This window comes from Stylophora pistillata, chromosome 1 (genome assembly GCF_964205215.1).
Source record: "Stylophora pistillata chromosome 1, jaStyPist1.2, whole genome shotgun sequence".
NCBI lineage: Eukaryota > Metazoa > Cnidaria > Anthozoa > Scleractinia > Pocilloporidae > Stylophora > Stylophora pistillata.
In genome coordinates, this window is record NC_142519.1 from 11,669,938 (window position 1) to 11,697,549 (window position 27,612).

Sequence of the window (27,612 nt, forward strand, 5' to 3'; positions counted from 1 at the left end):
GCAGGAGATGGGGCCTACAGTTTATTCGTCTTTATCTGAGAAGACTAGAATATCTATCCATTTCATGATATTATAGAAAGATAGCAGATTCTCCTCAGTTATTTTAAGACCCTGAGTGTTAGTCGGGCTGGGGCTTGAATCCCCAACCTCCCGCACAACAGTCAAGCGCTCTGCCAATTGAGCTAACCAGGAGGTGGTTAGGCTTTTTTGAAATTTAATTTAAATTTTAATTAATTTAGTATTAAAAAGTTACTATTTATTGTGAAAAACCATGGGGTTAAATAAAGAAAAAAAGTAGTAAGTTGTAAGACATTATTATTATTATTATTATTATTATTAGTCATTAATGTACTGATGATCTGAACATGACCATTTATCCCTCTCTTTAATCATTATTTAGAATAGCTTTTGTTTGATTCTCAGTCAGTGGAGGCAGTGACAAAGAAAAAAGGAAAGCCAAAATAAATGAGTTATCCTTCCAAGCTTTTCCCCTCTTTTTCCCAGCCACTTTTGCAGTTGTTCCCACAGTTTTGTTGTAACAAAATATAAACAATTACTAACAATAACTTGGAAAAATTGCCTCAAAGTACAAATACACCTCCCTATTTACAGAAAGAGCTTTTAATTGTTTTTTGTTGTTGTTACTGTTGTTTTCAAGATTTACAGAAGCTTGACCTAAATTGAAATTTATTTGTAAAGATGATAGTACTAATAGAAAAATCAGTGCATAAAATGAAGACAATTAAATCAACTGAAACTAATCTACACACTGCAGTTACTATTCACAATACTTAGATTGTTGTTATTATGAGAGACTTGTAACAAAAAGATAAACAAAAATTAGCTACCATCAATTGCCAAAACAGTTAAGAAACATTTTGTAAAAAATCTTCAGTAACCAGTGGTTCATATTTTGAGACTGCCTATGAACGCTGCTGTTATGAGAATTTTTTTCTTTTTCTAAATTAGAAAAAAAATGAGCAGAGCTCTGAAGGCAGAAGTTGACTACAATTGTTTATATTTTTGCAAGTAATTCACATGCATTCAATGCAAATACTGAAAAACCCCAGAGAGAATGCAGCTCTGTACGTTAACGGTTAAATTGCTCAATTTGAGTTCATGGTGTGGCAGTTCCCCTTTAGTTCTAGATAATAAAGTACACTACAAGTATCAAAATGTCCTAATTTACAATCAAGAACTTCAATTTCATAAAACATCCCAAATTGAGTAACTAACTGATCTTGGGTATCCTGAAAAAACCTTACCAAGTTGCAATTTCAATCAGCCACCTCTAAAATCACCCTTAAACCTGGTCCATGTAACTTGGTATAGGACTGCATACTTGAGCAAAAAGGATTTTTATCTAAACTTGAAAACTGTGGAAGATACATGTACTGTACATGTTCCTTAAGGTGCTCTGAAAAAGCACTGTGACTGCAGATTAGAGATCATGTGAAATGTTTGTGCTTTATTCTAGATCACAACAAAAGGCTTTAATTTTTTTTTCTGCAGAAAACAGATGTAAAAATAATTAGATTTTGAATACACACACAACAGAAAATAGCAAAGGAAATATACAAAAAACCTCTGCTGTAATCATTTGTGCATGTCCTGCTAAAAAAAACCAAGAAAAATCCTCCAAGAGATGACCTAAATGACAGAAATAAAGGTCTCCTGTTTGTAGTTTAAGTTCCAAAGTTGTCTACTTATCCTATGCTTTACATTTGAAGATAACATACACTAGTTAGTTCAGGGTCACTTCTACTAGACACCAAACATTATACACAAAAGTGAGGTTACAAAAACACAAAGCTAATGACCTGCTAGGCCCCTTTCCATGAGAATTATGGACAGATCCTCTTTACCTTCCAGGAATGATATCATTGACTTATCGTCAATTAAACAGAGTTGTTTGCAATATCTACAGATTTGTTTATCTATCTCATTGTTCTGTGCTCTTCTTCAATCCATTATTGATTGTATGAGCAACTCCATACTGGTCATCAATATCAGTGCACTGTCCATCTTCTCTTGATCACTGCAAGTGGTTCTATGTTTCTTGAGTTGTTTTGATTCTGCTCAATTAGTGAGTACTCTGTTCATTTTCAGTTGCTTGGCCTGTTGTCATCAGTGTAAATTTTTAGTGCTCTTTCCTTGTAGGAAAATTTTCCAATTCTTGTATTTGAGCTGTTGCTTCTGTATGACAATAAAAGAAAACATTCATTAATTCTGAAAAAGAACAACTTGAGCTTCAGTTACAGCTAATTTACTGTTGTTTACTTGAATTGGATTAGAGGGCTAAAATAGCTAACTCCCATCCATTACAACTTCAAAATGGGGTTGGCAGATAATCACATTACCCCTTGAAAAACAAATTAAAAATTAATCTTGTTTTGGTGAAATTCTACTCTAAAACGTAATTGTACATCATAGTCAGTAGCAGTTATCCTTTCTAGATAAATAATTAACAACTATTCACCAAAGTGGAGGTGGTTAGTGGTGGATATTTACCTCGCCGCTTTGCGGCTCGGTAAATATCCACCACTAACCACCTCCGACACTGAGGTGAATAGTTGTTTCAGTATAATTTTATACTAAAACAGTGACATAATATACACCACCAAAAATTGATTTTAATTCATACATTCCAACATTTTCCCGTGCGGAAAGGACTGAAACAACAACCTGCTTGGATCGTGGTAAGTGATTTTTTGTTATAAAAACTGCCGGCTCGTTTTCTCACTGACAGATAAAATTTCTGAAGACATTTGTTTAGCTCTGTTAGTGACATTTCTTCAAATGGTGTTGCAAACTCTTTCTGTATTTGAAACCATTCTGTAAAAAAATATTATTCAACTTTGATTTTCAAGTGAACAAGTGAGGTTATGCATGATTAATTTGCATTTGTATACAAAACCTTTCTCATTGGCTTTTATCGATAAACTCCAGGTTAAAAACTTAAACCATTACCTTTAAACACGGCCAAACCAAATTTAGTCGCTTTCTTAGTGTATTTAGGGACTGCTTCATGGTTAATTTGAGTGATTTCTTCGCTTATCATGGATGCAAACCAGGACGCCATTTTTTCCCGAGTTGCTTGGAGGTAAATAGCAAAGGATATTCGAGTTTGACTAGCCAATAAGAGCGCACCTTCAACGCTATCCACTGTTTTAGTATATACTAAAACATAATATTATCATAAGGTGAAATTCTTACTTTGCATTCTCTTTTTTCATGATTTCCTGCTTCTTTTCTTCTGTTATTTCCATGAGCTTCTCTGTTTTATCCCTAGAGAAAGGAAGAAGCGTAACTTTAATGTTATCTTTTAAAGATTGGGACATTTGAATGTTGATTCTTGAACTAAATTGAAGAAAATCAAAACAAAAAGTGAAAAAGAAAAGAAACAAGGCTTTCAAGGGTACATATAAAATTTTGAGGACAATCCAGATATAACAAGAGGACAAATATTGATGGGAATATTGATTAATCTGATTTTGCTCCTTGTGAAGTAAATTACCTGACAAGGTTGTGTGAAACTTTATGAGTAAGTTTAGGGCCTCTTGACTAATTATATAAGTTAGAAGATTGAATAAGTAACAAACTTAACTATGAATGACTCATCACTGAAACCTGTGTTGTCAAGTGACTCAAGTAACTCAAGTAATGAGCTTGGAATCTGGAAATTCATCCAGAACATTTAAAGCCCTCTGTTCACCTGAACTTAAGATCCCTACCTGAAAAACACTACTGCTCCATCATCATTTATCAACAGAGGACTCGCTCCAAGGGATGTCATGTCACTTGACCAGTCGCACTCATCATGAATCTCCAAAACAGACATTTCACAAGGAAACTGTCCACGGCCCTAAAAGGGAAACATCCCAATAAGTTCTGACTTACCAAAAGAAATCGGACTCTCAGAACCCTTTAAGAAAGTAGCTTTCAAATTTGGTTTTTACTCTATGTGATTTATTGAAAAAAAAAAAATCTCAGGGGACAGTTTTTAGATATTAATCCAACCCTTGATCTTGAGTAATCTTCACCTTGCACAACTCCAAATTCTCCACGGGAATAGTACCAAGTTTGCTTACCTGGAAGAGAAAAAAACATTTAACAATCATTCAGTAAACAACAAAGACTACAGTGATCAATTTGGAAAGTCAAATGGAAATGTTTATAGCATTTGGAGGCACAAATGCAAATATGAATCATGCAGACATAAAATGCAAAACAGTTGTTTATTTCCAAAGTATGTAAGCTTATGCCTAAATCAATTTGAAGCTATGACACCCCCCCGGGGCATTTGAACTCTTGAACACTGGTTTGTTCAAATTTGCAACCTCTAGGACCAAAATAGAGTTCAAATGCTCCAACAGAGGGCCGCACTTGATGATCAATTTTTTTTGTAAATGGCAAGATCAGCCATCATAACTTTCATGTAGTCCTTTTCTTCTGAGGCATCTGCTCACAAAAGTGAACTCTTCACCTTTAAGCACCTCCATAACAAAAAATAAAATGTGTGTTCACTGGAAAGAATTGTCAGTTCTGGTTCAAATTTCCCACCCCACACAGGCAAGGTTCAAATCCCCCACCCCAGGGCATGGATGACAATCAAGCACCTGTGGGTTGCCCAAAAGAGGGGGTGCTGTTGAAGCTTCAAATAGATCAGCCTTTTTTAAGGAGTGGAACTGCAATCTACAAGTCTAACTAAGGATCAGAGGACCCTAAACCTTGAGAACCACCCAACTGTAATTATGAAATACTGATGCCTTGGCCACAAAGCTTCCTTTGCAGTGAAGAATTCATTGATGACTAAGAGGCCCCATCCAATCCCAACTTACTTCAGCTTTCAGTTCATCAACTACACTTTCTTGCAGAACCACCTCTTTTGGAGGATCAAGTGTTAAAGTTGAAGGATGCCAGTGCCGTACATAGACTGAAAGCTGATCTGTTGAAGTCATTAATTCAGGGCCTGGCAGAGTAAAAAATGCATGTTGTGAATATATTTTGTTTCAGAAAGTAATTGCATGATGCATACTATGTAAAAGAACAATTTGGGGATTCAGAACTTTCAGATGACACAAAAGTAACTATTCTATCTCAGAGTCACTTTTGTAAATTTAACCCTCACACTTGAAATTCCCTCGATATACAGAAACATACATGTGGCGGAGAGATTAGCTAAAGATAAGATAACATATGGTATGGTTAAGTGGTGAGGTTAGAAGGGGAAATTTTGATGAGGGTAACTCTCTGAAATTCCCACAAGAGGAAAATTACTTGCCTTTAAGGTTGCCATACATTATTTCCTTCAAAATTGGTTAAGAATTTGGTGTTGTGTTCAGACATTACCTTCCTTCTGACACACTTGTTTATTCTTATGTTTTTCGGCATTGATTTAAATTCAAGTACAAGCAAAGAAACAATCTTCTGAAAGAAATTTAGGCTTTGACAGGATTTGCTGTCAGTAGTAACTACAAGATAGCAGTCTAGCATTACTACCAACTAAGCCACAAAGGGGCCAGACTTTCCAATCATGTTGACCATTCAGTTTAAAGAATTTTAAAAGTTACATCAGGAAAAGGGATCAGAAAATTTGAATTGATGTGAGAAAAGGATGCAAATGTTGTTGGTGTTCAACTTGACTACTTTCTTCACTCCTAGTTAGTTTTCTTTATAACCTTATTCACTTTATTTGTGTAGTTGTTTTTTTGATAGATAGGCTTTTAACTTGTAAATAATTATTAATAGTGTCTAAAAATTTTATTTGCTCATAGTCCCAACAATATTAGCTGGTTTTAGGTGTCCCCAATAAGTAGCAATGCTAAATCATTTTGACACAAATAAACATCTTATAAGCCACAGGTAGGAAGCCCAGTAAACTTAAGTTTGTTCTTTTTTCCAGTGAAGGAATCTACCCGTAATCACAAATAAATATTTACTGAATGATATTTTGATCAGCTGATGATATAAGAGTTGAGAAACAGCAAGTCACAATAAAGGAAATTCCAGTTACCACTAGTTACATCAGGGAATTGAAGGATTAACAACAGGATGACAGCATTGTGTGTCATCTGACAAGACAAGACACTGAAATGACTAAAGTGGTGATTGATAAAAATCCTGAGTGAAACTTTCACACCTTCTAATATTTCCAAGAACACTTCAAAACTTGCATACACTTGAATGTGGTTTTCAAACACCTGAGAATCAACATATACTGTTGCAGGATTCTTCCAGTTTTTTCTTCTCATTCTGAGACTAAAAATTTGAAAGGAGACAAAATTCACACAAAAAAAAATCATTATTTGAAGGTAAATGAAGCAAACTGTTGATGTGAAAAGTAATACTCATGATATTATCCAAAACTTGCTATAATTTAACTTTTAATTGAAATTTTTTTGAAAAGGAAATAACAAGGTTGTAATAACTACATCTGCTGCAAAATAAACAAGTGTTGTTTAACAAGCTAAAAACCAGCTGGAAAGGTTCTAGATTTATTACTAAAACCGTGCTTTACAATAAATATGAATTCATATTAATACTATTTGTGTAATCTTAACATTTAGTGGAAATGGGAGACAAGATTTTGTCTTTTTAACTTTAAGTGCACCCTTTCCAATGAAAATCTTAAAAGAATTGGTCAAACATACTTTTCAACAGGTACATCAATACCACATCTTTCGCAGATTTCTGGCTGCAGGAGTTCTTTACATTGTTTTACCGACATACCATCAGTTACAATCCAGTCACAAAAGTATTTATAAGGCTAGAAGTGAAACAAATATCAAAATTAAATTTATTTGCTTCAGCAAAGATTTATCAGCTTCATGACAACTAACTTAAGAGCTTAAACGCTTTCCACTACCCCTTATCCCTTCTCCTAACAGGAATCAGTGTCCGTGCTGTGGGTCGAAATTCTTTTTCCAGCCTCCATCCATAAGGCTTCATCATCGCCTGATCGTACAATCACTCATAAATTAAAAATAAATTAAACTTGCATAAGACAGTTAGGAAGGAATTTTATGCTAAAAAGGCTTTGCAGGAAAACAGGGAAGTAACAACTGCACAGAACGCTGGAAGACCTAGTGCAAGAGTCCAGGAATACTTAATAATTCAATCTCTGTAACAAATTAGTCACCCTCACCTCCTTTTCAGTAGGATTTAGTAGAAATATTTTCAGCTGATGCTCCCCTTTCTTGAGGGCACGACTGTACTTCACCCGAATCTAGAACAGGAAGAAATAAATGCCTCATAGCTAATACAAACATTATGTCATATATCAAAATCACTGTATATATCTTATTAACCAAGCGCAAGGGCCATACTGGGAGAATATCAGCCTGAGGTCTTGACAGTATGGACTGAGCGCAGCGAGGTCCATACAAAAAAGACCGAGGGCCGATATTCTTCCAGTACGGTCCCGAGCAAGCTTGGTTAATAAGAGATTTATTATACGACTGAAGTTCAAAGGGATACAAGTGCGGTATCATTTGGGACCATTCAGGACAGTGCCTGGTCCAATACTGAGAGAATATTGACCAGCAATAGAGCATTTTGATTGGTTGATTTTAGTTATTGGCCCTCTGACTGCCCGAGTCGTGTAACAAAATGATCTCATGCCATCATTCACCATTTGCATGAATATCATCACGCAAATGGTCAGACCAAAGAGAGCCCATGTTCCCTAACTTCTTTCCTCATTTTGCTTATAGACAAATATGAGGAAAGGCAAGCATCAGCCTTTCTGAAAAAATAATTATGCCATCATAACTTCGACCTAACTCCAACTATCATTTATTGTAACCATAAAAATTGCTCCTTTTTAAGGCTCAGCTTCTATGATTCTAACACTTTTTAAGTACTGTACATAAAAGGAACTCAAATGGTGTGTCACTTAAAACAATAATTTATTCAAACTACCATGAAAATAGCAACATGTCACTTTCCTGGAAAATTCAGCATCAGCACTAACCTTAGAATCATCACTGAAGCTTGTAAGTGGGTCAGTTAACTTGCTGTACTCAATTTCTTGGCTGTTTGAGTATACTCTGTAAACCTATGATTATAACAAACAGAAAGTCTCACTATGTCTGTTCTTGACAAGCAAACACTTGGAACTTCACAAGCCATCTCTAACTCTGTTGGCAACTAACATAAAACACACTGTCTAGTACTCACCCTAAAAAACTCTGGTGAACATTCAACATCACTCTGGAGAATTTCCTTCAGCTTTCCAAGGGTGATTCTTTTATCCACATGGACAATTTTTTCTAAACAACAAACATGAAAACTCTGGATTATTTCCTAGAAAGGTGTAAGAGTTAATTTTTGAAGACTTCACATTACCATAAGACTAGTGTACATCTGTAATCTCAATGTCATCTCACCTCTTTGTTTTTCACTCCTCTCTGAATCAACTGCAGTCTCACAGATATACCGGCTTGTGTTCTCTATTAGCAAGAGTTTTACACGTATATGTTAGTACATGAGGAGTTCTCTGACCAAATGTCAAATCTATTATTTGTCAATTATTATTCCAAAACATCAACAACAGTATTTTGTTTGTCAAACCATGCCAAACTAGATAACCAGATGTATTTATATTTTTAAAGGGAAGGTAAAAAGTCCTATCATTCTCAGATCACTTTGTAGCCACATAATTTAGGTTTAAAACTAACAATCTTTTAGGCCCCACATACCTGATGGTTTTTTGGATGGATCTGGTAATAAAACATACAGTTGAATAGTGTGCTGAAATACATCTAGGATTTTAAACAGTTTGGAATCTTTGAACTGGACTTCTTCCTCTTTATCAGAAGCTTCCACAAACACCTAGTAGAAAATAACAACCACAAATATTTTATTACACATATTTTGTACAGTATTAGACAATAACCTAATCCAAGTTGACTGCAGACTGGTTAACTTGGCTCCCAGGCTCGAGGGAATAAAACAAAAGAAATCACGTAGAGGTTGAGGGTTAAATATTAATTAATTTCTTTTGTTTTATTGCCTCTAAGCCATGTAAGAATTTTTAAATTATTTGAAAATAGTTTGAAAATGGCCTATTAACCAACAAACTCCTCCTTACAATTTCCACATCATTTGCCATCAAAACTAATTTTAAGGTCACATGATGAAAATCAATTTAAAAGAATCTCCTTCCAAACTTCCAAATGGATTGTTATGATTCTGGAAAAAATAAAATTTAGTGCACAGAACTAATTCCTTTTCAACTCTTTGCATCCCAACATTATATTGTATGCATCAGAGAAAAAAGAGACACTGAGAATAAAGTGTGTTGACCAAGCACTGAACAGAGAGGCCTCCCAAACTTTCAATTCAGACCTTATGTGTAAAAGACTAAGCTACCACTGTCTCTTATAGCTACGGTATATCATACATTGAACTCAATGCAAACTGTTCGGTTATAGGTCATTCAAATACCCTGCTGTTTTTGAAGAATCCAAGTTCTTTTAGCACTTTGTTTGGGTTATCTAGCAGCTTCAGATCATTGTAGTTTCCTTCAGACACAACTCTCATACAGTCCAAAGGAAGATTGAATTTCTGCAAATAGAATAAACAGTTAATCAATTTTTTTAATAACAGTACAAACATAAACATAATATTTTATGGAGTATTCTATTCTTAAATCTCCCAAAGTCTTGCTGGAAGAGAATGGGTAAAAGACAAAAGGAGGAAATAAAAGGGCTGAAAAGATGTTGTTGGGGGGAAGGAGGTCCTAAACAACCTGCAAAGCATATTTCCTCAATGCAACTATCTTTAAATGGAGCTTGAGGGCTCCTGAAAAAAAAAAATGACCAAAGCATTGTCAAAGGTAAGCAGACTAAAAGAGAAAATTGCCCAGAGAGGAACAACAAAACAGATCAATGAGTAACATACAGTGTCTCCTGGAGGTTCTGGACTATTCTCACCTCATGAATGAGATCACAAAGATCCTCCACAGTTGAACTCAGCAGTGGCCGCACATTAACATATGGATCCACCTTTTCCTTTTCTAGATGCACCACATGAACTTTCACTGTTGTACCTAAGAGCAAAAAAAGACCATGTTAAAAAAAATCCACTGTGGAGTGAGTGCTGGAGGACACATGGGTATAACAATGAATATTGACAAATGTAACTCTTGTGTGTTTTTATTCACACATTTGATGATAACACCAATTGAAAGTACATTAACACTATTACCCAGTAAGCTTGAACTTATTCACCATACTTACCAGTAAGTGATGGATAAAAGAAGAATGGATATTTCTTTTTAGCTGAACCATGAAATATCACCACTACTCTGTAACCCAAATAGCAATCCATCTGGCCCTGGTTGTTCCAAGGGTGGATATATAATGTCACTTTCCACTGAATAAATTGTATCCAGTGGTTAGCTCAGTATGTTTGGTTATCAGTTATCTGCTAGATAATGATCATCTGTTAGATAGCCTAATCTGCCCTTTGAACAACTGGACCCAGCACCATAACATTATCCAGCATATTAGCCTACGTATGTACAAAGTACATACATCTTTCGCTCCGACGAAGGGCTAACGCTTGAAACGTCAGCTTTTAAAATTGTAACAGTGGCAAATTTACCATTTCAACTTTGTTGATATATTCAAATTATTATGTACAAAGTACTTTTGCTGGTAGTTTCTGGGTGTTATCAACAAACAAAGGAACAATTTCGTTCCACATTACCTCCAGGTTTATAGGGTTTAAATATTTCATCTTGCTTTCTTGTTTCAAGGAGAAGGTCAAACATGTAGGACTGTTTGACACCATTCAAAACTTTGCCCATGGGGTAATCCTGTTTGTGAGAGAGGAGGTACAAGATCAATTACAAATAGTAGCTGTATTTTAAAATATACTGTTAGAAGTATCAACACCAGGGAAATATAGCAAGATTTTAGAAAGAAGCACGTAATATGTAAAATGCATTTGGTGAGTGACGTAACACATTTTTTTTTGGAGTTTCTATTTTTGGCTAGTGACAACCTCATTCTTGCAGAGTCCAATTAGAGTTAATTAGATCATCTAGGAATAAGCATTGCAAATATTAGGGTATTTGTTATAAGGGACAAAATGTATAATTTTCCCTGTTCCTTGGGGAAAAAAAGGGGGGAAATGCCTCTTGTTAATAATAAAAAATCTTCAAAATCTACTGCCTCCAAGGTATTTCTGTTGAAAATATTTCTATCTACTGTGGTTAATTCTGATCATTTAACCTTTTAACGCCCAAAATCTCATCGAGTAATTCTCTTTACCTCATGATAATTATTTGTCTAATACACACTGTTGCTATGGATTCATGAACATAATTATTTAAGACATGTACAGACGTCATTCTGTTCTGTTCACATTAGGAACCGAGCACTCTCACAGATGCACATGTCATGAATACAATAATATATTGTCTATTGCAATAGCACCATATGCATCAGATTTGATTGTAAAGGCATTACACTCACCTCCTCACCATCGAATGACCTTTCAATGTAATCGTAGTATTCGTCATACTTCACAATTCTACACTGTTCAGCCGGGACAATCCCCTCCAAAGAGAAAAGCTGGCATAATGGAGCAAAATTGTCCTGTGAGGATCTTGTTAAATGTAGTTGGCAAAATAATTATGTCTCATTCTTAACTCTTGTAATTAAACTTTAGTCCATACTGCTCTGCATCTGCACCACATCTAGTGCTACCATATTTACCCGTGTATAATACACACTCTTTTTCTGCAAGAATAACCATCAAAATCGTGGTGCATATTATACACGGATTCCATTATTTGTCACACACGTCTTAATTTGCATACGTTAAAACCACAACTAAAAAGTAACACATGTAAAGCTTTGATTAAATAAATTATTTTCAATGAAAAATTATAGGAGCATATTAAGTTTTTACTCTTAAATCAAGAGGAACGACAAAAATCGCAAATAAAATATTTTTGCAAGTGTGCAAACAGGCACGTGGATCAGACTTCAAAGTGAATATGCAAATTTGGCCGCATGTGAGGAGATCTCATGTTACATGTAATTAATTTTTCAATGAGAAGCAAAAAGAAAGTGAGAAAGAAATATTACAGGACAAAAGCTTTATTTAAGGCAGTTCTTAATTTGCTGTTATCAGCGAAAAATGCGCAAATTTCTTATGTATCTGAAGTGCATGCGGTTGAATTCATTGTGGTTATATTGTTGTTTACTTGACTTTAAGGCCAGAAAATTGCAGAGTGTTAGTTTGAAATTCTAAAAATATGACGACATGGCACAAAATCTTCAATACTTTTCAGACATATTTTTACTCACTCATAATATTCACAGGGCCATGGAATCGTCAAATTAGCTAGGCCTTGCTTGAAGTCCAAAAGTTTGATTTCAATAATGTCATAAATAAGTAGTAAAAGATATTGATGTTAACAATATTAGTAGAAAACTCCTTATTCTTGTTGTCTTAATAAATAATTGTACGAATATTTAACTTGTCTTTTTTGCCATGAAAAACTTTTTTTCTGATAAATTAGATTAAAAACAAGGGTGTGCATTATACATGGTATTATACACAGGTAAATATGGTAGTCAGTAAGATGTGGATAAATTTAACAATCTTTCTCAACCCTTTCTCTTCTAAGATCTCATTAGTAACTCTCCTTACTGTCTGCAATATAATTCTTACAATGTTAGTTCTGAGAATTGGGTATTGGATCAACTAATAATCCCCTAATTCATATTTTCATTTTCCTCCTCACTTGTCTGCTTGTTATTGTATGGAATTAAAGGCTAAATTATGTTATGCAGCTCACCTTGTGAGCCACAGATACTGCCTCTTTCAAAGTTTTATCCTTGTTAATTTCCAATTTCTGCTCCATAATTCTCTTATTGCTGGGGTGCTGACAAAAAATCTTGATCTGGAGCAAAATAAAATATATTAATTTTATTATGTAAAAAATTGAGACCTCACAAATTCATATACTGCCACTGACAGCTTTTCTCACTTAGAATAGAATTTAAGGGGCAAGTATCACAACTCTAATTGAATAGGATTACTCCACCCCTAAGCAATACACCAAATTCTTCCTTACAGTTTGCTGGTAATCACCTATAGCTATAGTCCTTGATAGAGAAAAGTACAGGGTGAGTGAAGTGTCATGCCCAAGAACCCAACACAATGACACTTGCAACAGCATAAACCCTTCTTTGATCTAAACAGGTGTGCACCAATCAGCAAGCCACAAAATCTCCCATCTGTGATTCAAACAATCTATGCAAATCTTACTTTAAATTAGCTTCCACACATATGCTTTCTTACCTTGCACATGGACCTCTCCATTTCTTTCCTTTTTCTCTCCTCTTCTTCTTGATTTTTCAGTTTTAGCATCAACTTCATTATGTGGTCCGGCATGTCACACTGCTCTAGGAACTTGGCATTTCTTTCATTATTGACTTGTCTATACATCAGCATGTATGCATTTGTTGAACTGCAAATATTATCAAGAAACAATCACATTGTTCAGTTACTGTAACAGTTGTATAACTATAAATTAGTGCCAAAGCATGATAAAGGGTCAAGTACCTAAACTTGTTGGAAAGTTTTCAAGTAGGTAGCCATATCATTGTTAGTACAATATATATGTGGCTACTGGTATTTTTCCATCTCTAACTAAAAAGAGGTGGTTAACTTCCAGTGACAAAGTAAGCAATTATTTTTACTGGCTGTCAAGAACTCATTTTCAATAAAGATAAGGTCATTTACTTCAACTAACTATATTTATTACCCAACTGTGCTTCGTAAAGTACAAATAATATGCGAAACGAGTACAAACATCAAGTGATAATTGTACTCTAGAAAAATCCACAAAATTCATCCACACTGAAATAACAATTTGGCATGTTGGATAATAAATCCCCTATTAGACGTTTTGTTGTGTAGTATCGCTGGGTATTTTTACTCACTGTTTGTACTTTGATTTGCCCTATGGGCTCATCAAAATACAAGGGTGTGGTCTAGCAGTGCCCAGTGGCCTTTAGTGCCTTACTCTTGCTCTTGGGTGACTCAGGAATTTTAGTTTTTTTTTTTCATAAAAAGCATATGCTAGGCACCCTGGATTTCACAATTTCAGAGCACTGGGCTCCATTCAATTTTCCTTAGAGCACAGCCTTGAAATATGGCACAACTCGTAACAATACTCAGCAATGCTACACAACAAAACATTCAATAAGATATATCTATTTCAACTTACTACATATACTGACAGTAACTCAAAAACAAACCTTACCTGGAGTAGACAGAAGAATAGTACGTCCTTGATGATTCAAATCCTCCATAAGTTCGTTCAATGTCATCATCACTGACCTAATTGAATCCATAATGAAGGAATTGAAAAGAAAACAAAGGAATAAAATTCATGGCCACTTAATTTCTCCTCTCTACCTGTGGAATATGGTCATACATTTTTCAAAGTACCTTTAACCTAAATTGAAAGGCTCAGGGCAACAATGTCCAACTGCTTTAGGTCATTTTTAAAAGCTTAAAAAGTTGACAAAAGTTTCTGAACTTTATTGATTTCCTTATTTATTTATTTTCTGTATCTTTATACAATGTGCCTCTCTACTAAGTCTCAGAAATGTAATTCCCAAAGACTTTCAAAAAAATTTAATGCCCTCTATTAGCTAGAAAGTGATATGAATGTAATTTTTTTGTATTACTGTGACCATAACACTTACCCTTGAGACACTCTGGTCATTAAAGCAGTACCACTCCCCATTAGTGAAAGATCTGCAGAAATTAGGAGAGGAAAACATTGCAATTTCAATCTTATGAAACACAGAACACACTTGCAACAGAAAGAGATCATTCTATTCTCAGTAAAACTGACCACATGACTGTATACATGATAAGATAAATAAACCTCACTTGATGTATGCATAATAGTGACCTCCTGATGCACTTCCTGAGTGAATCATGATGGAGAATAACTCGTAACAATATGGACCCTAAAAAAAACAAACAAAACAAAACATACACACACATTGAAATAAATAATTCAAGGAGACGATTACTTTTAATAAAGTTTCACAATAAAACTTTGTCACACTTTTTGAGGTTAATGTACACCAGAATATACCTTTAAGTTAGAAATGAAACTTTTCATTGAAGTGTTGCTCTTACAAGTGACCATAATGCACTTGCTAATTTGCAGATAACACTTGTCTTCACTGAAAGACTGTAATTTCCTACTCAACACAATCTTCAAAACTCATCTAAACCAGGAATGTAGGGCATAGCAATGTTCATGACTGTCTATTAAAACCTAGCAATATTTGAATTTATATTATAATAACAAATGTATGTCACAGGATTTGCTGGAAAAAGAAAAGCAACACAAGAAGGGGGAGGCACAGCCAAGACTACAGTCCATCTAACCTTGATGTTCTGTGCCAGGTCACCATTTAACATGTCTTCAGTTGGTTCCTCATTCTTCAATTTGGCAGTCCCATCCACTTGAATACTTCCTTTACTACCACAGTCCCCATCGTCTTCTTCAGTAGATGTACCATTATCAGAACAGCCTTCACTCACCCCACTGTCAGTTTCAGTGCTACATGTACTCGGTGAGTCCCCCTTTAGACCAGCATCTTCTTCTGCACCATTCTTGACATCATAAATTAGAGTTGTGAAGTATAAAATTGTTATACTACTGTTCATGCAAATAGAATACCGTAAATATCATTCTGCATTCTGCAGCCATACAAGTTGTATACTTGTCTAGTAATATTCCTTAATTTGTTCATGTACACTTAACAGAGAAACAACAAACTAACCTCCTCCACATCTTCACTTATGAAGTCTTTCAAATTGAGATATTTTGGAAATGTCATTCTTTCAAGAGAAGTAAATGAAAAACAAACCAATGTCAACAACACAAATGAAATCTTCATGTGTATATTGGTAAAATCATATTATGTACATTAAATCAAATATTAACAGCCCATGTAAAATACAAACCTGTCATTCAGTTTGACTCTATGAAGTGTTGCATAATCAAATGCAAAGCGCTTTAGTTGTAAGGTCAGAAGATATGGAAAGGATAAAAATTTCAAACCCTACAAGAACAAAACAAAGGCACTATTCATTTCTCCGTTAAAATTCACCTCACTGGGAAGCAATGTGTTTAGACAACCTTTCCAAGATAGAAATGCATAAAAATTATGCTTAGTCCGAGTAGTAAATGGTGAATCTACAACTGCAATATGTAGTATGCTGACAGATGCAAATAACAACAGAATTATTTTCAACAAATGTACAAGCAAAAGAATAGTGTACAGAATAAAAAGAATATTCTTAAAGTATTAAAAAAAAAAAACCATCTTATTAGATGTTTTGTTGTGTAGCATCACTGAGTATTCTCACGAGTTGTGCCATATTTTTGATGAGCCCACTGGTTGAGTCAAAATACAAACAATGAGTAAAAATACTCAGTGATACCACACACCAAAATGTCTAACAAGTTATTTATTATCCAACACACCAAATTGTTATTTCAGTGCTGGCAAATTTTGTGGATATTTATTTACAGGGAGTGCATGACAGAAGTATTTGAAGTGGAATGGAGTTGGTGCATTGTTGTGTTGCTGTTTCTATTTTCTTCAGTAAATGATGAAATTTCACTGTTACCTGACTGCTTTTCTTAGTTCAATTTATCTAATAAACTTGAATCAACATTTGCCTGCCATTCTGACTCTTTGTCGTCAGAAAAATAATTTAAATTGTCTACCATTTTTTTTGGAACTTCAATCCAATTTGTTGCTTGTGTGATGCAAGAAAACCTGTCTAACCGGTTCTCAGGAGTACAAATACTGCATGATATTTGTACTTGTTTTGGGCGTTATTTGAACTCTACAGAGTGAAGTTGGATAATAACAAATAAATACTATCAATCTCATTTAATTTAGTAATTCCTCTTACTATCTGCTATACAATTCTCCTGAAGTTAGTACAAAGAATTTGGTATTGGATTGACTCAAAACCTTCCAGTTTAAATTTCCTATATCCTCATTTCTTGTTTGTTTGATATGGTCTTGATATTGTCACTGGAGGAGAAATTCTATCTTAGTCACTCATGGTACTTAAAGCTGTAAATGAAGTTCTTTATTTGTATCCTGGGGTCAGCAAATACTTTTTCTTTAATTTTTGTGCCCAATAGTAAATGATAATATCTAGAAATTCCAACAAAAATTGAACCTTGATATAAACTTCAACTCTTCTTGGAGACTAAATGTAAATTACAAAACATGTAGCAGATATGGATCCAATTACTTGCCTTGCGGGCATCACATTTCTTGTTGCATTTCTCGCAAAAATACTGTGAAAAAAGAATAATTGATTATGCCTATCAATTGCTACTGACAGGCTTTTCTAAGAAAAAGCACAATTTCTGATATACACTGGTAAGAAAAACATTTCACCCCATTTACCTGATTTGCATCATCCAAGAGTTCTGCAGTAACAAAATTCTCCAAGGCATGTTCCTAAGGATAATAAAATTAGATATCATCCAAAAATTCAAATAACATTGATATTTTACAAAGTCACCCTTTCATCAGCATGCATGTTCTCCACACTTTTGCTCTATAACTTTCCGTAGGAGAATTTGTTTATTGAACAACCAAGAGCTTCTTCAGTTGGTGATCATTTCCTTCATTCTCAAAACCTTAAATTGCATTCAGAGGTGATAATTTTTATTGTTAGGAGAGATATACATCTTATTAACCAAGTGCAAGGGCTGTACTGGGAGAATATTGGCCCAAGGTCTTGACAGTCTCAAGGTCACTCAAGGTCTTGAGCGAAGCTCAGTCCGTACAAAAAAGACTGAGGGCCGATATACTTCCAGTGTGGTCCCGAGCAAGCTTGGTTAATAAGAGATTTATTATACGACTGAAGTTCAAAGGGACACAAGTGCGGTATCATTCGGGACCATTCGGGACAGTGCCCAGTCCAATACTTAGAGAATATTGGACTGGCAATAGAGCATTTTGATTGGTTGATTTTAGTTATTGGCCCTCTGACTGCCTGAGTCATGCAATAAACAATGTACTCTAAGGTGGGTAAACCCTGCTTATGAGCCAAGCGGCCCATTAAGCTGGTGCTTAACTCCAGTTTCCGTAACATGACACGACTAGGAGTATTTCTACTCCCTCCTGGAGTTAGTCCATCGCATGTTAGTCCATCGCAGGGTTACCCCAAGCATTAAACTTGTGCTACCCATTTAAACACCTGAGTGAAGAGAGGCACTGTGAGAGTAAAGTGTCTTGCCCAAAAACACAACACAATGTCCCCACCCAGGGCTCGAACCCGGACCACTTGATCCAAAGTCAAGTGCACTAACCAATGAGGCCATCGCGCCTCCACAGACTCACTCTAAGGGGTCAAGGGTTAAGAGGTTCCCTAATTCAATGCTTTGGTCTTCTTAGTCTGTACCATGTGATGATTACTAATATGTACAGGTACACACAATTTTAAACATCTCTTAGAGTTATTTGCAAGTGAAATTCTTGATGTCTAGCAAAAAGGAATGTTTGATGATAGGGCATTATTTTAACTCACAATGGAAGAGTTAACTTACCACACTACCCAAAGCCTGCTTAGAGCCAAAGGGTCTGATTGCCAATGGAATGTCTAGAAACGTGTCTGTCCGAGCACTTTCATGGCTACACTACCAAAGGCAAATTATCCACTTTCACAATTACATCCAACATTTTCTATTAAAAGCTGTGCCTGTTTATGGCACTTTGACTTCAAGGATTCATAAATAATACTCTACCTAACAAAATATCAATGCATTGTCAAAGCACACAAGATTTGACAAGATATTTGAGACCATATCAGATGAAAGTCTTCTCTGATGAAAAATGAGAATGCAGAATTAATCATAATAGAAAGAATTTAGTAACAAGGACTGTACAACATTTGGCAAGGAGATTCTATTTTCAAACTTGAGATCTTCACTTGGAAGACCAAAGCAGTCTGTATGAAAGCAATGATCGCAAGATACAATAAGTAACAGAGAAACCAATTAGGCTCTCCTTTTCAGAGATTTATTTTTGATGACTGTGAAAACTAAGAGAGCACTCTATTCAGTGTTTTCCATTATTTCAAGGATGACATATCAAATAAATTTTCAAACCAGTAGTCCAACAATCCACTGACCTTTGACTTTTCAAGAATTCCAAGCCATATTAGGTGGTAATGAAGGTGATAAATTTTACTGGTTAACATGTGAAAAGAAGAACTCTGTCTACAGTAAAGAATTTAATGTATACCTGCTGGCATTTCACATAATCCTTCAACTTCCCTTGATACAGTTTGTTAATAAGATCATCCTGTAGGCAAATAAAAGATACTTTGTTCCTTGGAAATGGAAAAATGGAATACAACCCTTAAGCCAAACTCATGAACCATTGGGTGCATTCATTAATGGGTAACTACATAAAATTCTGAAACCCTTTTAAAGAGAAACCTTGATTAAGTGTTTGATAAACCGACAAAAAACTGTTTGTTTGTTAAAAAAAGTATAGCAAATAATGTGTTTGTATGAATAACACTTTTTAAGGCTGTGTATGATTATGAGTGTAAGCATAGCAAACAAAATACAATCAACTCATTTGGATCAATCACAGGACCTGCATTTCTCTGAAGCTGCCACTAAGCTCACAAATTTACAATATTATCACAAAACAACTGTAACCACATGTCACCAAACATGTTATTGTAGCACTGGGCCCAGTTATTCAAATAATTTGGATATATCAACAAAGTTGAAATGGTAAATTGGCCATCATAACAATTACAAAAGCTGACGTTTCAAGCGTTAGCGATGACGCTCCGACGAAGGGCTAACGCTCGAAACGTCAGCTTTTGTAATCGTTACAGTGGCCAATTTACCATTTCAACTTTGTTGATATATCCAAATTATTTCATTACCCCCACCAACGCAGCCCCAAACGGTTTCTTTAGAAACTATCAGCCTTTATCCAGTTATTCAAAGACTGATTAGCACTAATCCAAGGTTAAATTTTAATCCAGGTTCCTATGTTTCTCTGTTAAAAAAGGCATTTTTTTAGGATATTTTTCCAAATTCTATTTAGAGCATTCAATCATCAAATTGAAGACAAATGAAATTAAACAGAATCTTTTTTTAAAGCTTTCAGAACTTAAGTCAAAGTTCACACTAAGCCTGGGCTAACTTAACCGACCTTTGAACAACCCGGCCCTGGTATTGAAAGATGAAGAGGGGGGGCTACAGGAAACAGCCAGGAAAGCAGGCTCCTTTAGTACTGTTTTGTCCTCGTTTACCCTCCTTCAAGACATTCCCCATCTAAAATAATTAATCATCAACTCTTTATCTACTTATCTAGTATTCAAATTTACTTTTCAAGTTACTTAATATCTATCTGTCTAATGACTCACAATATTTCTTTACCTGATCAGTATTTTTAAACTTGCTTTCCAGAGCATCAAACATGACCCTGCACAGCTCTTGTACATCATGCTGTTGCCATGCTGGAATAAGAGACAAGAATAATAACTTCAAACCTAATCAAGGCTGTGCTGTAAGAAAAATTAAAGGGAGCCCAGTGCTCTGAAACTGTGAAATCCAGGGTGTCCAGCATATGCTTTTTATGAAAAAACTAAGATTCCTGAATTGTCCAAGAGCAAAAGTAAGGCACCAGGGGCCCCTGGGCACTACTGGACCACAGCCCTGCCTAATTTCTTGCTCTATCATAAATCACTCTTTCAAAAATCAAGTCCTTACAATTAGTTATACATGACTAATTCTATAGGGGAATCCTTGTTTACAATATTTGCCTCATTAGCATAAGCAATTCAGTTTCTGATGGAGCTAAAAATAAATCAGTTCTGAATATCGAAAGGTCAAAGTACGATTAACTCTGCCAATGAATACGAGCCTGATGCATTGAATACTTTTTGTGTAACACGGGTTTAAAAAATTCAAAATTTTACATAGAATGTATGAGCTCATTAGTGCTTTTGCCATCCAGAAATTTTGCAGTTTTTGATGGACTATTTCTCCTTGAATATTACACCCAAAGAGCTAAAAATTTCACCATGTACTAAGGTTTTCTAGTTCTTTAGCTGCCTGAAGTCAATTTGTATCTAACATGCTTCCTTGTTTACGCAAAGCCGTATGCAAATGAGCAAAAATGTAAACAATGACGTCAACATGAATCGGCTATAGGTAATTTGGTAATATGAACTGAGTTGAAATTGTAAATTGGCCACCATAAAGGTTTAAAAAGCTGACATTTCGAGTGTTAGCCCTTCATCAGAGCGAATGACCAAGGGCTTACGCTTGAAACCTTTCACGGTGGCCAATTTACAACTTCAACTCCGTTGATATTACCAAATTACCTGTTATCCCCACCAACGCAGCACCACCTTTAATTCTGATGCAGTACCCCCTTAATTCTACAGGTACATTTACCTATGTATAGCTTTTTTCTGAATCGCATCAGCCTCTGAATGATGACTAAACCCTGGTTGTCTAAATTGTCGTCTGCAATCATGAACAAATAGTTTGACAATACCTTCACTACTGTCCCATCCAAAGCTCTTGGTAACATTAGTGGTCTCTACAGCTCTTTTGGAACTGGTCTGAAACAAAAGACACTATTCGTTCATTCTGACAAAAATGTTGTAATAGTAACCAGTATTCACAGAAAATGATTGTACTGTTGAACATCAGGATAAATTGGACTATTCACACTTCACACCCCAACATAGGTGTACACAATCTCCATAATATTCTTTAAATATTTCTTAAGGTGGTGACAGTTAGCTCATTAGATAGAGCGCTGGACTGTTGTGCAGGAGGTCAAGGGTTCGAGCCCTGGCTGGATCAACACTCAAGGTCTTAAAACAAGTGAGAAGAATATGCTACCTTTCTATATCAAGAAATGGTTAGATACTCTAGTCTTCTTGGATAGGGACGAATAAATGGAGGTCCCATCTCCTGCAGGGTTCAGGGTAGGAGACATTAATTTCCCTTGCACGAGATAATTGTGTGATGGATGTCCTCCCCTGGGGTGGTTGCTGGGTGGGAATTGGCCCAGAAAAGCCCCCATGGGGAGTGGTCAATTAACACAATTATGTATGTATGTAAGTATGTACAAGGAGAATTTGTTTAACAATCCAGAGCTTCTTTAGTTGTTGATCATTTCCTTTATTCTCCTGACCTACATGCATGATTCAGGAGTGATATTGTTAGTAGAAATTAGATGCTGGTCCCTCTCCCGGGTTCAAAGGGCTGAACATACAAATTGTAAATTTATCCAAACACTGGTACCTGTAAGTGGAGGAAAAGCTTTTGAAGTTGATAAGGAATACTCTTAGCTTCTTCATCTTCACTTCCAATGAACTCCCACCTAACATGTTAAATTTTTATTTGTATTTATCACTCCATTATTAAACTATCACATTAACACTATCATTGTCATTATGATAGAGCTAAATAAATTTATATGTATATATATGAAGCATCAAATAAAAAGTGAAAACAATGTTGATATGAAATACAAATCATTAAAAATCCTTTCTTATTTTGTATTTTGCTGACTTTAGTATATCTCAAGGCACATAGTAAAAACAAAGTACATGCTAGAATTCCTGGCTATGAATCCAAAAAGTTAGTAGGTGCTCCTTCAAATGTCCAAGAAGTTTCAAGTACAGCTTTTTTAGGAAGTTCTGAAGAGTCAATAATTTCCAATTCTTTAGCCTAGAAATTATCTGGCAAGACAAAACTCCCTAGCCTCTACTCTCAACAAATTAACTTCTCTTTTCATTCACACCAGCAAGAATCATTACTATAAGTTACATTATTTTGTTTAACAGTTACATGAGAAATAACAACACAAACCTGTAGATGGCATTTCTAAATTCTGGAGTCATGAACAATGTCTGTAATAGACTGTTCAAATAACATGTCATAGCCTGGTTTACAAGGCCAACAAACCCTGTAGTCAACAAATAGAGTAAACAGTTCATCAGTGCTAGACTTAATAATCAGTAACAGAGAAGTTTATCATGATGCAATCATTAGAAGTGTCTACCAAGGATATTATTGGTTAAGGCCCAGGGCATTCAAAATGTACACAAAACTGGAAATTTTTCAAGCCACTATTGTTGTACATTCTCCTTTTACCCTTTACTATTCTCCTGCATTCAGTAGGAAAGCAAACCAGGCAAAAACACATGCAATCCCCCCTACAAATCTGGGTTGGACCCTTAACATCCTCAGTGGTGGATCTAGGGGAGGGGCCCAGGCACCTTCCTTATTTGGGTCAAAAAATTAACACAGAAGGAAGAAAAGCCCTCAGGTGTACATACACAAAAAAAATTGCCCCCCCCCCCCCTGTGTACACACACACAAAGAAACTGCCCCCACCCCTCTGCTCAAGGTCTGGATCTGCCACTGATCCTAGTAGTGAAACTTCTGCATTGATTTGGTGTTCACCTGACCTTAGTTACAGTCAGCCTCAGTTTTGAATTAGAGAGAACAGTGTAAGTACTATTATTAAAAACTGGATCATTGGATAATGCAATTCAAGACTTTTCATTGGCTTAGCCATTATGGTATATGAGCCAATATACCATAAACTACGATATGGTAAGCGTACGCATAAGCTTAAAATTGAAAGGGAGCTAGAGATTTAATAAAATTTAATAATTTAGTGTAGTGTTTTTAATAAAACAATTATTCCACTCACGTTTGTTGGATATGAGATGATTATAGCCAACGAGGTGCGTAGCACCGAGTTGGCTATCTATCATCTCATATACAACACGCGCTTGTGGAATAATTGTTAATTAGTAGCAACAGACAAAGGCAGACACTTCAGTAGCTTCTTTAGTTCCACCCCCAATCCAAATTGAAATTCAACCAGAAAACAGTGGAGAGTGTGGTTGCTTAAATCCAGTAATATTTACATTATGCATATTTACATGACTAAATAAATAAAGAACTGTCCTGACCCTCACCTGTTTCAGACTTTCCCAAGGTGTAGCTATCACTGGAAGAGGAATAATAACTACTTGTAGAGCTGGTATTACTTTGGAACAGGTTGGTGACACTTCCTGTAATTGTATCATCATCATTCTCCTGAAAGGTGACCAGGTAAATTAAGTAACAAGGTAAGTTGTGACCGGTGTGGATATGCACTAACTGCTAATGACATAAACAGTTAAGAACAGTTGTGAACAATTGAATCACTCATGCATGTCCAAACAGGGCACAACTCACAAGAATATTAGACGCATATTAGTATTTATTGGGCTGTTCAAAACAAGTGGTGTTTTAGCAAAGAACAAGCCCACATTCTGTGGAGCCAAAGGTCATGGATGTGCATGCATATAGGAAGCACTTTTGAAAATATGTGTCTTTTAGCCGATTTTTGTGACTTTACAGTCACCACTGCCCACTGAAAATTATACATTACACTTTGTAGCATTGGTTGATTGAATAAATGTTCACAACTGTTCTTAATTGTTCCTCTCATTTGCCTAAACCCAGCAGTTCATTGGCATAATTATAATGAATCAGTAATATGAATTTGCTTACATTTGCATGATAATTTGCCAGTTAATCCTTTAACTCCCAAGATCTGATTGTTAAATAGATTCTCCCCTTTCGCTGCTACATGTTTCCTTGCAGATTAGCTTGGAGAATTTGGTGCTAGAGTTAGACAGCAACTTCTACCTGATAGGTTTAGGTATTCTTATCACCTATTTGCTAGATAATGTAAGGATATCATATGGAGAAGTCACATATTGATCACCTTTGGAAGTTAAAGGGTTGACATTTAATGGAATCCTGAGTAGAAAGAAGCACTGAGAAAGGAAAATGCTTTGCTCAAGAGCATGACACAAAGCAGTGATCCAGGCTCAGACCTGGGTCTTGCATTTTTCAAACTGTCCTCTGGGGATCAGACAGATCAGATTAAACACTTACAATAAAGCATGATCACATTACGCCTGTTCTTTTTAATCTTCATTGGCTTCCCGTTAATCAACGCATCATTTTTAAGATTTTACTTATAATCTACAAGGCACTTAACAACTTGGCACCGTCGTACATTTGTGATTTGCTTACATCTTACACCCCATCACGTTAACTACGCTCATCATCCAAGCACCTTCTGGTTTCTCCATCCTATAACTTATGGTGCAAGATCCTTCTATGGTGCAAGATCCTTCTCTGTAGCAGCACCATAATTATGGAATGCTTTGCCATGTGAAATTAGAAATGCTCAGTCTGTGTCTGTTTTTAAAAGTAGATTAAAAACTTTTCTTTTTAGAAATGCCTTTTATAATTAATATTAGCTGTCCTAAGTGTTAATGTTAAAGTATTTGTAGGTGCCTTTGAACAGTAGGATACTGACACAGTATAAATCTTTTATTATTATTATTATTAATTAAATTTTTAAATCTCAATACATTGAACCACAGCTTAAAAAAACTTTCAATATTAATTAAAGTACAAGATATAAATGTCAAGTTGCCATAAAAATCTTCACCTATTTACAAACTCTAACTCTACGATCAGGGTCCAATTGATCCAACAAAAAATATTTTGGTTTAAAACTAAATGGAATGGATAATCTACCAGGAACTTTCAATGAGAAAGTCCACCTTATCAAGCTAGACCACTGCTGTAGACAAATTTTTTTGGGTTGAGACCCAAGGAAATTTTAGCTAAATAAATCACACCCTTTACTGTTTCTTGATCTCTGACCACTTCATGGCAAAGATGAATGAGAGCACAAGTTATCAAATCTTGACCCTAAAAAGTTCTTGCCCAAAAACTCTCTAATTATAAGTTTTCTGACAAGAGTACAATGATTGAGTTGCTGAACATACATAGATTGTTGAAGTGCATTTTGGGTGACAGTGAGAGAATTTCTACAAACAACATTTCCTTTTTCTCTTTGGAAACAATCTCAATGTAATCATCAAATATAAATCAAAGTTTTGAAGATCAGTTCCTGTGTCACCAGGTTAAATTGGAAAAATGGCATTATCATCAAACCTGACAAAAATAATCAGATTTGCCAACAAAATGCAGTAATTGTTGACAGATTGTCAATTCTTCAATGAATCAAGAGACAATAGTTTAGCTGACACTACTTCTGGAGAACACTACAGAACTAAATCAACAGATGTAATCCAAAGATCAAACTGTTTTACTGAGTGTAAGATCCTTTATAAATTTTCATTTCTTTTCAAATTATTCTATCTACTGTAAGTGTAGATGGTTCAACTATAAACTAGTGTATATATGTTTTTTGGCAAGATTTCCATATAACCCCATACTTCGTTATGTATACAATTCTTCGATAAAAGAAAGCAGAGGCAAAACAACAGATTACCTTTGTGATTAAGGCTCTGTTTTTGACTGGTATGAGGTTCTACGGAAATCTTTCCTTATATTTTTTTAAAAGAACGAATTTTAATCTAAAGCTTTCCAATCCTTCTATGTAAATCAAACAATGACAGATCTAATTAAACACCCTTGAGTAAACCACTAAAACCCCAATAATCTAAGAGGCACCGGAAACTTGTACATCAACTTTATCAGTTCCTGCATGTAACAACAGGAACGTAACATTTTCTGTGGTGATGCTATCTTCTGTTCGCTATGCATCGCAAAAACTGGCAGCAAACATCATTTAATATCTTTCATTTCGCCAAAATGACATAAGCACTTGTTGATAAACTATTTTTAATGCAAATACCCGTTATCGTAATTTTTTTTACGTATTCTACATAACATTCAGAAGTTCAGCTAGGTAAATTTATACATTTCATTGTATTGAAGCTTCTCATTGATTTCGCAAAAGAAAAGATCTCAAAACTTCTCGCGATTAGCTAGATCGTCCAATTTCATTACCAAAGACAAATAACAGCTTGAAAAGGGCTTGATGGTTCACTAACCTTCGTTTTCTTCGGTTGTTCACCATCTTTATCTTTGATCAGAAAACTGTTCTTTTTCCCGTTGGCAGCCAGGCCGACTTCTTGAAGAGTTTTCGCCTTTTCTTCATTTAGAACTACCTCTTCGTTCCCTCCACCAACGACTTTATTCCACACGAGAAGAAAGGTGTCTTCTACATAGCTTACTTGTTTGGCGACGTAAGTGTACAAATCTTTCACAAGAGCAGAGGCTGGCAGATTTACAGTGTGTCTGTTGTGGGTCGAATCGGCAGTTGTTTCGTCCTTTACGACACACAAAATTGTTGGTTCTTCGTCATTTTCTACTGGAACTACTTCTTTAGACGTTGCATTGACCATTCCTGGTCAAAAAAATCCCGTTAAGACGGCTGTTCTCGTTGGCAGAAGGAAAACTTCCCAACTTTATCACGGACTACAAATAGTGCAGGGAAGTGAAAGTTCGAACTCATCGGTGGTTAAAAATACGTGCATCTTGTTACCCAATAGGGGAGGGTGAGTGATATATTAATTGATATTTTAGTCTACATTTTCATAGACATTTTAAATCTGGGCTTGCTTTATAATTTATGACTA

General features: G+C 35.4%; 1 protein-coding gene across 1 annotated transcript; it reads right to left on the reverse strand.

The window, feature by feature from the left end:
* Positions 1-605: 605 nt before the first annotated feature.
* On the reverse strand, positions 606-27,508 carry LOC111342387 (ubiquitin carboxyl-terminal hydrolase 47). Its single transcript, XM_022949459.2, has 34 exons — positions 27,025-27,508; positions 24,073-24,193; positions 22,952-23,048; positions 22,382-22,460; positions 21,624-21,690; positions 20,498-20,577; positions 19,338-19,397; positions 18,641-18,730; positions 17,493-17,546; positions 17,339-17,380; positions 16,024-16,121; positions 15,840-15,897; positions 15,442-15,669; positions 14,932-15,011; positions 14,742-14,793; positions 14,294-14,370; positions 13,327-13,495; positions 12,821-12,925; positions 11,487-11,585; positions 10,717-10,825; positions 9,939-10,054; positions 9,451-9,570; positions 8,703-8,835; positions 8,391-8,453; positions 8,182-8,273; positions 7,976-8,059; positions 7,148-7,228; positions 6,654-6,769; positions 6,143-6,261; positions 4,842-4,972; positions 4,044-4,091; positions 3,735-3,865; positions 3,217-3,288; positions 606-2,196 (listed from the first exon to the last, which is right to left on the reverse strand). The coding sequence occupies exons 1-34, from the start codon at positions 27,376-27,378 to the stop codon at positions 2,106-2,108; spliced, it is 3,516 nt and encodes a 1,171-aa protein (XP_022805194.2). The 5' UTR covers positions 27,379-27,508; the 3' UTR covers positions 606-2,105.
* Positions 27,509-27,612: the final 104 nt, after the last annotated feature.